Raw genomic sequence first — 14,095 nt, forward strand, 5'->3', positions numbered from 1 at the left:
AAATAACTACTGTACTAACAGGTATTATTCAAGTCACTTACTCTTTGAGTTAAAAACCATGAAACCAAAACATACGTCAAAGGTCTGACATTTTACCTCCTGGTTTAAATTCTCTACACCAGCTGTGTATCTACCTGTAGAAGTGTATTAAACAAGTCACAGGTTGATTTACAAAGCAATTTTCTTTTTATAAACCGGTATAGTATTCATATCAAGATGCTACGAGGAATTAAGATTTTAACTTTACACTTCTAGTATATTATACTCTCAAAGGAAAGGGTTCATATTTGGAAATCTCTTCTCCATTATAAACTTTGTTGACCAAGAAGTCCTTCTTAATCACCCTTATGCTCTGGCGTACAAAGTGGGCCAAACATAGGCTAATTCACTCTCTTTACTTTTTACTACCTGTTCTTTTACTGTGTAACCCTAAGGGCTTTTTCAATGCGTGTGTATGTTTCTTTTTTTCCATCATGTATTTTTTTCCTGTGCACTTTAACATCCTTTTAAGGCAATATTTTCCCCATCTTGTGAGGAACATAGAAACTCAGAAAAAAAGACTGTCCACAGAGCTCTGGAAGTCAGTGAGAAGGCAGGCCTGTTCCTCTTCTGTCCAGGTTCAAAACTGAGAACTAGAACATTTCCTACGCTGCTTCATCTTAATATAATACCTATAAATCAATTCTATCAACTACTTTTTAATACTGAGGAATTTGCTAAAAAATGGTAACATTTGGCATAATATTTTAAGAGAGAAAAAGTTCCAGAAACAAGCACACCATGTTTGTAGCTTCCATTGTATTCTATAGGTTATTACCAAAGGAACTTCCGAATAAAATCTGCTGTTCACATCACGTGCCTGCTTTTGTAATTCTACTCTCCGTCCCTTTCCCTGTGATCTCCATGGAGAGAGAACAGCATCTTAGATCATATCATCCTCTTGGATGATCTCATCTCCTAAACCGTGGCTATGCTCCAAAAGGTCTTCGGTTCCCTTCTGCAAGGAGTCTAGCTTCTACCCTAAACACTTCTCCTGCTGCTCCCAATACTGGAAGTTTTAGATCTCTACTGAATTTTGTAAACCGTGACTGACAATAGTATACTCTTTCATTTTTGCCAATTCATTCAACTCAGTCTAAGCTTTAACAACTTTAAGCTGTTTAGATCACTGCAAAACCAGTAACTAATACAACACTTTTAAGACTCTTGTTTTTGATATTCAACATCTTGCAATTTCCTCTTCTTCTTATTACTTAACTTTGATTATTTGTTGCATAGACAGAAGTGCTGTGATTCCAAAGAAAGCATAAATATTTACACATTCCAATCTATATACTGTTATTGCTGCTTTTCTACACCAACAGTCAATGCAAAAATATTTGCACTGACTCTTACTTATTCATTTCTTTTAAAAGTACAGTTTAATTTTAACTTGGTCGTATACTTGTTCTAGGATCTCTAATTCTCAAACTTTACCATATAAGCTTGCTCCCTAAATTTCCCATCTCAGTAATTTTAAACTCTGTGCTAAGTTTAGTTTGTTTCTTTAACTTTTTAACCTTTTCCAAATCCTAGAATATTTATCTATATGGAGGGGTGGGGAAATTTCATCTATGAACAGCACTTTTCTAACTTATAGACTTTCTATCACCAAAATTCTAGGCATAAAAAGCTTTTTATTTTATTGAAGATATAAGGCAATAGCAGGGTCATGCAACATACTATTAACTGAATTTTAAAACATACATATCTGAATCTGCGTTTTCTCCTAGTCCAGTAGTTTTCCTTAAGTTACATGTTCTACAAATAAAAATTTTCTTCTTCTAGGGTTATGTTAAACCCTTGTAAAATGTCTACTTCTCTAACCATCTGAATTTCTTATACTGTCAACGTAGAGCCATAGATCATATAGCCGGAAGGGTCAGGGTTACAGAACACCTGGTTTTATAACTGAGGCAAAAAGAAACCAAGAGGGGGCAAAGTAGATGCTTCCAGTGAAGACTGGACTATTACTGATTGAGAACAGGAATAGAATGCCAAGTCAATGACTGAGGTTACTCCTCCTAAGACAAAGCACTTACAAAAGAGAGCATTTGAAAAGAGCAAGAGACCAAGATGACATTATAAAAGGAAGATACCACTTACCAACTGCACCTGACCCAAATGTATCATCATTAAATTGATCAATCTCTTCATCTTCCTCTCCCAGGCCCTGAAATGCATCTTCATCTTCATCCAGAGGACAATCCTCCAAAGACTAAAAAAAGAGAAAAGAGATTAGCTATTCATGAAGTTCACAACCTCATTTTAAGTGTTCTAAAAATGTTCATCTTACCTTCCCAATTAACAGAATAGCTTCATTATGACTTCTTGTAAAGATGGCATTTTTTCTATCCCCCAATTTCCCTGACATTGCAAGATTTCAAGATCTTCCTTCCTTCAGTTTCTCTTTCCTAGTCCTTATGGCATGTAACCTTTTCCCCCAAACGTTCCATTTCTCCATTTATCAAGAATCTAATAATAGCATTTCCTCATGCAACCAAGAAATTAGGGCTGCAACTTCCTTCAGTGGCTCCTTTCAGATCAGTGGTTAGAAGAGTAATGACAACTGAAAACGAACACTATTATTTTACACTAGTTTTATGTATGTTTTTCAACAAAATTCTCATCTTCCCCATATTCATGTCACCTTTTCAACCATTTTTTAATTCCCTTTTAAAGCTTTCTCTTTACTTTCCATCCTTCTCCCCTTCTGTTTCCTATAAGCCCCAAATTTGGTGACAAAACCAAAAGCTAAACTTTCAATCACAATTAAGTCAATTCTCCAAAAACTGTGACATGGCAAGTTCGAGTTTTAGCTCCACTTTTACAAGTGGTGCGAACTTGGGCAAGCCACATTCTTCCTGATTAATTAATTAAATACCTCTCGAGCGCCTATTGTGTCTCAGGCCCTGTGTTAGGCTCTAAGCCTCAGTCTCTTAAGTGGTAATGCAAGGACAGTACCACCTACCTCAGAGAGTTGTTGTGAGGATCAAATGAAGCAAAAATTTACGCAAAGATGGTGGCTTGCTGAACAATGATCAGATATCACTGTAACAACTTAGGTGTGTTCTATTTTAAATATTTTCCCCTTCCACTTCAGTCAACTGATGTATTTCCCAAGTTTTCTTTGGCAACTCTGCCTACTGCTTCTCTTCTTCTCTCTCCATGTTTACATAAAGTCAGTTTGGTCCTGAAACATTCCTATCAAGTATGTGTCCCTAATTTTCACAGACTCAGCATAGGCATTCCACACTCTCTGGGCACACAGGTTTGCGATCTACCTTGCATGGCTACCTCTTAGCCAGGCAATTCCAAAAATTTAGGTCAAAGGGCCACTCTACCCATCTTAAGCCCTCGCAAACTTACACAAAGCAGGCATGCAACGGCCTCCAAATCAGAGGCAGCCGCCAGCAGCCACTCCCTTCCAAATCATAAAGATCCACTTAACCAAATCACTTTTTTAAGTTGGAAAGACTTTTAGGGATCATTTAGACCAGCCCTTTCATTCCACAAATCCAGAAACTTTATGTCCGGAGATTATGAGACGTTCAAGGTCAAACAGTGAACTAGTGACAGGGTCAGGACACTCGACTGTTGTTACATTCCCGGGACCGTCACCAAACCCACGTCTCCGTCCACTCGCCCAGAAGGAACTTGTGCCGGACACGCCCCTTCCCAACCCGGAGCCCTCTTCAGTAGACAGTCTCCGGCCCCAGTCAAAGGGCAAGTCCAGGCCCCCTTGACTCCGATGGCTGCCTGTTTGCATGGGTGTGTGTAAGCGGAGGGGAGGTGGTTCCGGGTCCAGGGCGGGAAACGTGTCTCTGGGCTTTCCCGGGTGACTCTTCCTCAAGAAGAACCCCAGGGTAGGTGCCATGCACTCCCCTCCACGTTCCCGCCAGGGTAGGGGTTGGGGGGTGGTCTGGTTATGGCACTTAACGGGCCCTCCCCACCCCAAAACAGAGGCCAACTCTCCCCAGCAGCAACTGATAGGTCAGTCCCGCCCCCTGAAGGCAGCTCACAGCCCTCGGATTACCCCCGCGACCCCAGGCCCGACGCTCTCCTCTCGGTGGCGCGGGTCCCGGCGCCCGCCCCCTCCCCCCCAGGGGCGCGGGACGCACACGCCGGGGGTGAGAGAAACAGAGGGGCGCGGGAGGGAGGGAGGGGTCACTTCCGGTCGCAACAGCTCACCTCGTAGCGGAACATTCTCGGGGAGGGGGGGGAGGGAGCGGGGAGGGGAATGGGGGAGGGAGGGAAGAAGCGTTGACTCTTCGGGCTCCTCCGCGCACGGGTCCTCCACCGGCTCGCGACCCCTGGCCGCCGCCGTACGCCTGAGCGTGCGTGGGGACGTGCGCAGGCGCGCCTCGGGGAGGGCGGCCGCCCCGCTCGGCGCCCGGCGGTGGCGGCTGCGCGGGGACTGATTTGGCGTCCGGCTTCCTAGTCTCAGCGGCGGGAAGGAGGTCCCGTGGCGAGAGACTGCGCACGCGCTGCCCGTTGGGGGCTTCCCTCGAGCTGGACTTGCGACAGCTCCGCCCCCCGCTTCTCTGCGCCCGCCCAGCGCTCAGGGCCGAGTCACGAGTTTTCCGTCACCGACGGGGCGGAGAAAACCCTTGTGATTGTCACAGGATAAGGCTTTGAAGAGTCCCAGGCTGAACCTGGGCTGGGAGAAATGGAGATTCCTGGGTATTTATCCAACATCCTCCGCAGCCTTCGGGCTGCTCGGCGGTCCTCACCGTGTACCATAGGCGCCGAGTGGAGGGAAAAAAAAGAAAAGTTGGGGTCTTCGAAAGGGGCTGAATTTGTCGCCACTTTCAACTGCACGTCACGCCCTTAATCAGCGGCAGGTCAGGGCTGTGATTTACGTATTTCAAAGTGATGACGGCGCCCGTTCTTTTAAAAAGCCGAAGACGTTTCAACCAGGAGGTTGAATCCGGGAGGTTCAACCACGTGATATTTTTAGGCGCCAGGTGTTCCAGGCACGTGGAGCGGGAGAGCCCAAAAGGGCAGCAACAGGCGTGGGCAGCAGGTCATCGAGGCTGAGGAGCGCCAGACTGGCTGCGCCCCTGGGTGACACCACTTCCTTAGAGGATCAAGCCCAGAAAAGAGTTTGTGCGGGTTATAAGCCTGTATACCCTGATTCCAGAAATCTGGTGGTTTGTTAGCTCGGCTAGCACCTCCCAGGCCGTTTCAGCCCGTTGAGCTCACGGAACTCTCTCTTTCCCCTTAAGGACTAAACTTGCGCTGTGTAGGATTAATTCTTGTGCATTTCGCAACTCCTTTCTCCTGGTGTCTTAGAATGCAGCCTCGCCTACGAATAGCACACAGTGAATTCCTTACGTGTTAGTGTGACTGGATTAATCAGAGCCCAAGTACTGGAAACTTTGGATTTGGCAGTAGAAGTTCTGGGTGGGAATCAGTGCTTTGTCACTGGCGATCAGATTTTGGGCAAGTTCTTTAAACATGTCTGAGCCTTAGTTTCTTTTGAGTTTCATCATACCTGCCTCAGAGTGGTGGTTCAATGGCATGATGATACTAATACTACTAATAATGATTAAGTGGGCCTGGCACTCTCCTAGGTGCTTTATATGGATTATTTCGAATTTTTCTTCACACACCAACCCCGTGAGGTAGGTAGTGATATTTTCTCTATAGCCAGGAACCTGAGGATTAAAGACATTAAGTAATTTACCCCAAACCACCCCTTGGCAAGTGGCAAAGCTGGCAGCTGAGGTCTGTTTGATTCCAAAAATCCAGTCTCTTGATTACTGTGACAAGTTAACAAAAGCAGATGTTTACATGGGCCACGCCCGAATCTTAAAGAAGTGGAGCAGGCCAAGGGTAAGATGATAATTGGTTTTGAAGCATTCATGGAACATTACAAAACTTCATGTGCTAGGTAACAGCGAGTCTTAACAGTGACCAAAGAATGGGTGCCATATAGATAGACCAAGGGTTGGCAAACTATGGCCCACAGCCAAATCTGGCCATCCCCTGTTTTTGTAAGGAAAGTTTTTAGGAATACAGCTACTTTCATTTATTTACATATTGTGTTTGGTTGCTTTAGGGCAACAAAAGCAGAGTTGAGTACTTACAACAGAGACTGTTTTACCAGCAAAGCCTAAAATATTTACTATCTGGCCTTTTAGAGGAAGAGTGTGCTGATTTTTGATGAGGCAGATCATGTTTTCTGATCATTATGTTAGAAGTAAGAAATTAGAAAAAACCACCACACTTCTGATCCATGGACTGCTTAAGAAAACAATGGAAAGTAGAGAGTATTTAGAACTGAATGGTAAACATGTCAACATAAGACTTTTAGGATACAACTTTATATACAGTTTATATAAGAAAATAGGAAAGCCTGAAAATAAATGAACTATAGGATAAACTCAAAGAAAGTAGAAGGAAAGAAAGAATGAAGAACAGAAATTAAAGAAATAGAAAACAAGGTGTCCTAGAGAGGATCAACAAAATTACCCATTTTTTTTCTCACACAACGCCTGTCTGTGAGGGAGATTAATGAGGGTCACTTTGAGTGAATAATGTATTTTTTGGGGCTGTGTAATAGCCCCATTATTAAGATGGAGAGTGGACAAATTCTTTGCACAAGTGATTCTTTAGAAGTAAGGTATGGGCTGGCCTGATGGCATCACGGTTAAGTCTGTGTGCTCCGCTTTGGTGGCCTGAGGTTCTCGGGTTCAGATCCTGGGCACAGACCTATGCATCTCTCATCAAGCCACGTTGAGGAGGAGTCCCATATACGGAACAGAGGAAGATTGGCATAGATGTTAGCTCAGTGACAATCTTCCTCAAGCAAAAAGAGGAACACTGGCAACAGATATTAGCTCAGGGCCAGTCTTCCTCACCAAAAAAAAAGGTAAGGTATGATACCTCCAGAGAGTGTCCCTTGAGTAGGTGGAAGAAGAGTCAGTTCCTGCCTGCCAGGTAGGCGGGAGAGGATTTAGACAGCTGGGAGAGGACATCAAATAGAGAAAGCCACCAAGCTTTCTTTGGCATTGTCTTTTCTTTCTCCAGAAGCTGTAAATAATCCACTGTGGTATTTATAGACTATGTTCTTTTTAAAAAAAATCATGGTAAAGAAAAAACCCATAAAATGTATTTTCTTGCAAGACTGGTTTTAGATGGTATTAGAGTTTTACACTACTAATTTTCATTTAGTGGTGTAAAACGCTAAATCAGTGGTTCTCAGCATCATCAAGAGTGCTTGTTAAAACAGACTGCTGGGCCTGGTCCTCAGAGTTTCAGATTCAGTAGGTCTGAAGTGCGACGTGAGAATTAATTGCATTTATAACAAGTTCCCAGGTGATGCTGATGCTATTGGTTCTACTTTGAGAACCATTGGTTTAAGACATTGTCCTTGAGTGTTTGCAAAGGGATATAGAGGGGGGGAAAAAAGAGTGGTGGGCTGCCCAGAAGGTCATTCCTCTTGTATTTAATAAAGTTGTTATAGAACTTTAAACAGAAAGTTTACAACAGAAAGTTATAGGAATGCTTGGTGCAACAGATCTTAGGACAAAAGGGCTAGCCATATAATGAAAATAAAAATTTACAAGGTAAAACTTGTGGTGGATTAAACAAGGCCACAAATTCTTTGGCAGTTCTCCCATCAAGAGGTGGCTTCTAGGGCCAGCCCTGTGGCCGAGTGGTTAAGTTTGCGTGCTCCGCTTTGGCGGCCCAGGGTTTCCTGGTTCAGATCCTGGGCACCAATATGGCACCACTCATTAGGCCATGTCGAGGCAGCATCCCACATGCCACAACTAGAAGGACCCACAACTAAAAATATACAACTATGTACTGGGGTGATTTGGGGAGAAAAAGGAAAAAAGAAGGAAGAAGATTGGCAACAGTTGTTAGCTCAGGTGCCAATCTTACAAAAAAAAAAGAGGTGGGTTCTATTTCCACCTCTCCTTGAATATGGACTGGACTGCGACTACTTTGCTCAACGGAGTATGGGAGAGGTGATGTTACGCCAGTTCTGCATCTAATCTTTAAGAAGATTGCCATTACGAGTCCATATAAGATACCTAATTACCTCGCTGAAGAGATCACATGAAAAGGCCCTGAAACTCCTTGGAGAGAGAGAGGGTGGTCCAGCTGTATCTAACTTGCTAGCCGTCCCAGTCAAGACATCAGACTTGTGAATGAAGCTGTCTTGGATTCTTCAGATGAGCTCAACTATGAGCTGAATATCGTTGAGCAACCAACCCCATTCAGCACCATGTGGAGCAGAAGAATCACTCAGCTGACTCTTTCCCAAGATCCTGACTCGTAACATCATGACATATGATAAAATGGTTGTGGTTTTAAGCCACAAGTAGTTTATTACTCACTAATAGACAACTGGAGCAAGTCTGTTTAGAAAAATTATTCAAAATTTGGAAATAAGGAAAAAGGATTAGTGTGTCCCCTTTCAATGTTATGACAAGACCCTTATCTAAGAAGCTTGTTTAAGGTTCATTTGAAGTTCTAGGAGGAGGTAAATTTCAAGTAGTATTTACTGTTAATGAGGTCCCAGACTCTGTAAAGTTAGATATTAATTTGTAGAAGCTTGGTAAATTGCAAATTACTTTTGCCCAGTGGAGGTGATTTCATTTTGGGAAAAGATAATCCCAAAGGGAACGTTTTATTGCCCTGCCAGACATTAACTGGCTTTATATTTAACTTTTGAGTCTTATTCTGGTATTTTTTTTCCTCACTATGTATAGTTCATAGTTTCTCGTATGCTCTTGAACCAGCTTTACCATCCTGCTGGTTCTCTCATTAATGAGATAAATCTTTGACACATGCTCGTAATATATTTAAATGAGAGTCATGTTTTTAACTTTTTGAAAATTATACTTTGGCAAACTTATTTATATTGAATATTAACTTTTTCAGGGGATTCCATTCAGTACCTCTTTTTTGAGAATCCGTTATGTAAAAAGTTGAGACTGTGTCATGTAAAAAGTCATGAGCAAAGCCTGAGTAGTTTATTAAGGTATAAATTAAGTAGTATATTAGCTTCCTATTGCTACTGTCACAAATTACCACAAATTTAGTGGCTTAAAACAACACAAGTTTTTTCTGTTGTAGTTCTGGAGGTCAGAGTCTAAAATGGGTTACAGTACTATGTTCCTTCTGGAAGCTCTAGGAGAGAATTTGTTTTCTTACCTTTTTAGCTTCTAGAATTTGCTTGCATTCCTTAGCTTGTGGCCGCATCCCCCATCTTCAAGCCGGCAGCCTAGCATCTTCCAAACTCTGTTGTTACCTTTTTCTCTCCTACCCTCCTGCCTCCCTCTTATAAAGATTCTGTGATAACAGTGGGGGCACCTGGATAATCCAGGATAATCTCCCCATTTTAGGACCCTTAATCACATCTGCAAAATCCCTTATACCATATATGGTAACATATTCATGAGTTCTGGGGACTAGGACCCGGACACCTTTTGGGGGGGGCGTTTTTCAGCCTACCACATGTGCTATGTATGAGCCATTGGTGTATCCAAAATCATTTTTGGTGGTAGTATAATGAGAAAACGTTTTAAAATTTAAGTATTTGTTTTGTATACTATTTAAAGATGAAAAATTGAAGGTTTCACTAGGTGAAATTATGAAGGATCATTAAAAGGAGTATAAAGAATGAGTGAGAGAACATGCAGGCCCACCCTCCTCCCATGGATCCCAAAAGGGGCGGCTAGTGCTGACCAGGCCTTGACATCAAGAATGGATTGTAGGGACCTCCCTCTTCTATTAGTTTCTGATTGGCTGTAATTTAGAAGTGAGGCAATATGTTAGTTTCCAGGGCAGATCATCACATTGGAAGATAAAATCAGAAAGCCAGTTTTGTACATTTTATGGGTTACTGAACTGGTAAGGGGGGGGGGTGTCTTACAGTACCATTGCTTCCATTATTCCTTTTGATTCTCTGAGTATGGCAGGGCAGGGATGGCGCATAGGGAACTATTCCCCTCATCATTTATCTCTATGAACAGGAAAGGGATGATGATGCCCTCCTTCCTGGGCTCTTCCCAGGGAGAATAAGTAATTGAGGGCAGAAACTGTATAGTTTTTACTGAGCATTTTATTCTCACCACATCATCTACTTCAGCACTTAGTAGTAATTGTTCAAACATTTCTGAGTTCTTCGTTTAATCACAAGCCATTATTTAGAAAAGAAATGGCAAAATAAAAAATTAACTCTACTTACGGATTCATAGGAAATGTCTTCAAACACTAAACTTTGTAGGCCTAGGTGCTCTTCAAGTATCCTTTGGTATCTCCTTGCTTTGGTTTCTTGTGGTTCCTTGTGTAGGATCACCACAATAGGATTGAGTGGCAGCATCTCATTCAAAATATATCCTTGCCCATTCTACTGACAATAGCTGATGCTAAAGAAATGGGGGTAGGATAGAGGGAGGACTAAGACGAAGGGTAGGGAGAAAAGGAGGAAATCCTACAAAAACTTAAACAGCCTCAGCTGCTAACTTCCTGTCCAGCTTGGCATCCCCTGTGCCTAAGGCTTGCGTTAGCGTGTTTCTTGCATTAGTCAGACTTCTGTATTTCCCCACACCTAGGTGGGGGAGGATAGGTCAGCTTCTAGTTTCTGGCCTTTTCCTGGGGCAATGGGGCAAAGCAAAGAGAGATTCAGACTGTTCCCTGAGACTGCTATATGGGGAGGACCTTGGCTGTGTCTATTTCTTTGGGAAAACTTTGCAAGAGGAAGACAGGCTTGTTCAGCAAAGTCTGAAGATTAGTCACAATGCCACGAACACTATTAAGTCTTAAGGCATTCTCTTAACAACCATACAGAAGCCTGATGTAAAGTGCAGCGATGTTTAAGAACTCAGGCACACTTGCTGCCCTCACCTATTAGCTGACATTTAAGACAGGAAAATTTTGATAGAGGAGATGCCTGCATTATGATTTTCTTTTGTTTCTTTCCTATTCAGTGAGTTAGGATACTTATACAATGTAAAACACAAGACATTTAGGACTGTGATGATTAACTTGGGATGTTGCAGGTACCTAATGCACATAAGAAACCATCCTGAATTTATTGGATTAAAGTAACAATAATGATTTATTTCACTAATGAATCTGCGATTTGGCTAAGACAGTGGGAACAGCTCATCCCTGCTCCAGGCGGCATCAGCTGGTACTGCTTGAAGGCTGGGAGTGACTCAATGGTTGGTTGCTGGAATCATCTCAAGTGTCACTCACTATCTGGCAGTTGATGCTAGTTGTCAGCTGAGACGTCAGTGGGGTTTTCAGCCAGAGCACTTACAGGTGGACTTTCTTTGTGGTTTCTTACTTGCTTCACAACATGCTGGCTGGGTTCCAAGAGCAAATGTCCCAGAAGGGCCAGTTGGAGGTGTATCCTCTTTGATGACCTAAGCTCGAAAGTCACATAGCATCCCTTCTGCTGTAGTTACAGACTCACCCAGATTCAAGGGGAAGAAAGATGGACCCCACCTCTGGATGGGAAGAGTGTCACCATCACAATTTGAAGAGAGCATGTGGGAACAGATAGGTCATTGCAGGCATTTTTGGAAAATACGATCTGCCACAAGGGCCAAGCAACAGGAGACAAGGCTTTTTGGACAAGATAGGCTAAGAAACCTCTCAAAAGTCAAATCTTACAAGATAAATATTTTTCTCCCCTTAAGAAGTCACCACCACCAGCACTACCTGTGTTTATTATAATGGTGTATGAGGATGAGACAGAACTGGAGGAGACTTGGGAAATCGCTGTAATTTTGGAGCTTATAAAATCTTTGGTAAGGACGTGCCCTGATCTCCATGGTGAGGTATAGGCTATATGCATATAAAATCTCCTTAAAATTCAGCTTTTCAATGGTTGCTGTGTTCATTCCAATCACTCCCGAGACAATGAGGGGGTGTTCACTAACACCCCGTGTTAGTTATCTAAAAAATTACCTCAAAACATAGCAGCTTAAAACTAAAATCATTTATTATCTCACAAAGCATTTGAGGGTCAGGAATCTAGGAGCAGCTTAGCTGAGTGGTTCTGGCTCAGAGTGTTTCAGGAGGTTGCAGTCAAAATGTCAGCTGGGGCTCCAGTCATCCGAAGACTTGCCTGGGGTTGGAGGATCTGTGTCCAACATGGTTCACTTACATGGCGTTTGGCAAGAGCCATCAGTTCCTCCTTGACTGTTTATAGGCAGCCTCAGTTCCTCACCCTGTGGACCTCTCCATGGGGCTTCTTGATTGTCATCAGAACATGGCAGCTTCTCCCAGAGTGAGTAATCTGAAGAAGAGGCTGCAGCTGCAATAGCTTTTATGACCCAGTTTCAGAAGTCATATGTTATCACTTCTGCCACATTCTGTTTGCTAGAAATAAGTTACTAAGTACAGCCCACACTCAAAGGGAGGGGAATTAGTTTCCACCTTGCAAAGGGAGGAGTATCACAGAATTTGTGGACCTATTTTAAAACCACCACAGCCTATTTAAAGGCAAACTCCAGACCTTTTTACCATGGCAAATTTCTGGAAAGATAAATAGACTCTACTATTTAGACATAAATGATTAGAGAATATCAATGATGCAAATAAGGCGGTATTAGTGCAGGAATATACAGACTGATTTATGGAACACGGTAAGCAGCCAAGAAACAGAGCTTAGCATAAATGTGCCTTTAGTATGTATCAGAGGACATCTCAGTTCAATGGGAAAAGGAGACATGATATGAAAATTGTGCTGAAGCAATCGATAACTTATTTTGGGAGAAAAGTTAATGCCTTGTAACACAGCATACAACAGAATAAATTCCAGAACGATAAATGTTTCATGTGAAGTTTTAAAGATAAAGCAGCAAGAACAAAATACACTTGAATATAGTGTCTGTTTGATTTCAGGATTTATTTATTATAAAAATGGAAAAATCACAAAGCAAAAATTTGAATACTGAATTCCATAATGGTAAATATATATGTATGTATATAAAATCATTAGGAAACTTTTGAAATATTTTCCACGTGTATTGTAGAGACAGCATTGACATAAAATACAAAGACTTAAAAATAAATCTTAAAATTCTTTAAGCATCTTAGAAAAATCAACAAAAAATTTAAATGGCTATAAAATATATAAAAGATCAATTTAATCAATAAATGTAAACAAGATAAATAATTGCCATTATAAAACCATCAAATTGACAAATAATAAGAAAGAAAGAAAAAAAAGAAAAGGAAAGGAAGGAAGAAAGAGAGAGAGAAGGAAGTGGGAGAGAGGGAAAAAGGAGGGAAAGAAGGAAGAAAGATAGGAAAGAAGGAAGGAAGCAAACCAGCCCAGTGTTGACCATGAAATTATACGGCAAGTAGTTTTGTAAATAGTTTGTGGGAGTATAAATTAGTAGTCTTTCTGGAATGCGATTTGCTAATGTGTAAGTAGGGCTTTAAAATATTTTAACCCTAAGGAAGTAATGAGAGTTACACACAGTGAATTATATGTAAGGATGTTTATCACAGTGATACTTATAATAGTGAAAAATTGGTAGACACCTAAATGCTAATAAAGATAAATGGATATATTACGGCAATCATATTTTAGAAGGCTCCTTCAGCATGGCAGATGTTTGTGTCAGAAGTTAGAGAATGAAGCATGGTATAAAAGCTCCTCATAATATAATATACATAATGTGTATAGTACCCAAATATTGTCTGAGGTTTGTTTTAATTGGTAGAGTTAGAAATGATTTTTCAACTTTCTTTCTACTTTGATGTTTTCCAACTTTTAAAAATGGACATTTACTATATTTATAACTGGAAAAGTGTTACTTTAAAAGTAGAACCATAACAAGATTGGTTGGCAAGAACAGAGAAAGGAAGTTCTCATACTAGTTCTGCCAAACAACCATTAGTCCCTTCACCCCTTCTTGAAATTTCCCATTTGGAATGAGAAGAAAATGGAAGGAAGATCCTGTTTCTAATTTTGAAGCACCACCAATTACACTTTTTAAAATAACAATACATGCCAGATATTTATGTATCATATTTTTACAACTTCTCAACACTGATTGGCCTCACAATAAACAAT

General features: G+C 41.5%; 1 protein-coding gene and 1 long non-coding RNA gene across 2 annotated transcripts in view; one reads left to right on the forward strand and one right to left on the reverse strand.

Moving 5' to 3' along the window:
* The window catches only part of PATL1 (PAT1 homolog 1, processing body mRNA decay factor), a 28,929-nt gene extending 24,340 nt beyond the window's left edge, over nucleotides 1–4,589 (reverse strand). Inside the window, exons 1-2 of the mRNA XM_044750499.2 lie at nucleotides 4,231–4,589; nucleotides 2,146–2,257 (exon numbers count right to left, since the gene is read on the reverse strand). Coding sequence (XP_044606434.1) covers nucleotides 2,146–2,257; nucleotides 4,231–4,245 — 127 coding nt within the window. The 5' untranslated portion in view covers nucleotides 4,246–4,589. The remainder of the gene's footprint in view (nucleotides 1–2,145; nucleotides 2,258–4,230) is intronic.
* Nucleotides 2,264–14,095, forward strand: part of LOC123278107 (uncharacterized) — a 39,268-nt gene continuing 27,436 nt past the window's right edge. The window contains exon 1 of the long non-coding RNA XR_006515380.2: nucleotides 2,264–3,905. This is a non-coding gene — a long non-coding RNA (uncharacterized lncRNA). The remainder of the gene's footprint in view (nucleotides 3,906–14,095) is intronic.

Source organism: Equus asinus, chromosome 17 (assembly GCF_041296235.1).
Source record: "Equus asinus isolate D_3611 breed Donkey chromosome 17, EquAss-T2T_v2, whole genome shotgun sequence".
Lineage (NCBI taxonomy): Eukaryota > Metazoa > Chordata > Mammalia > Perissodactyla > Equidae > Equus > Equus asinus.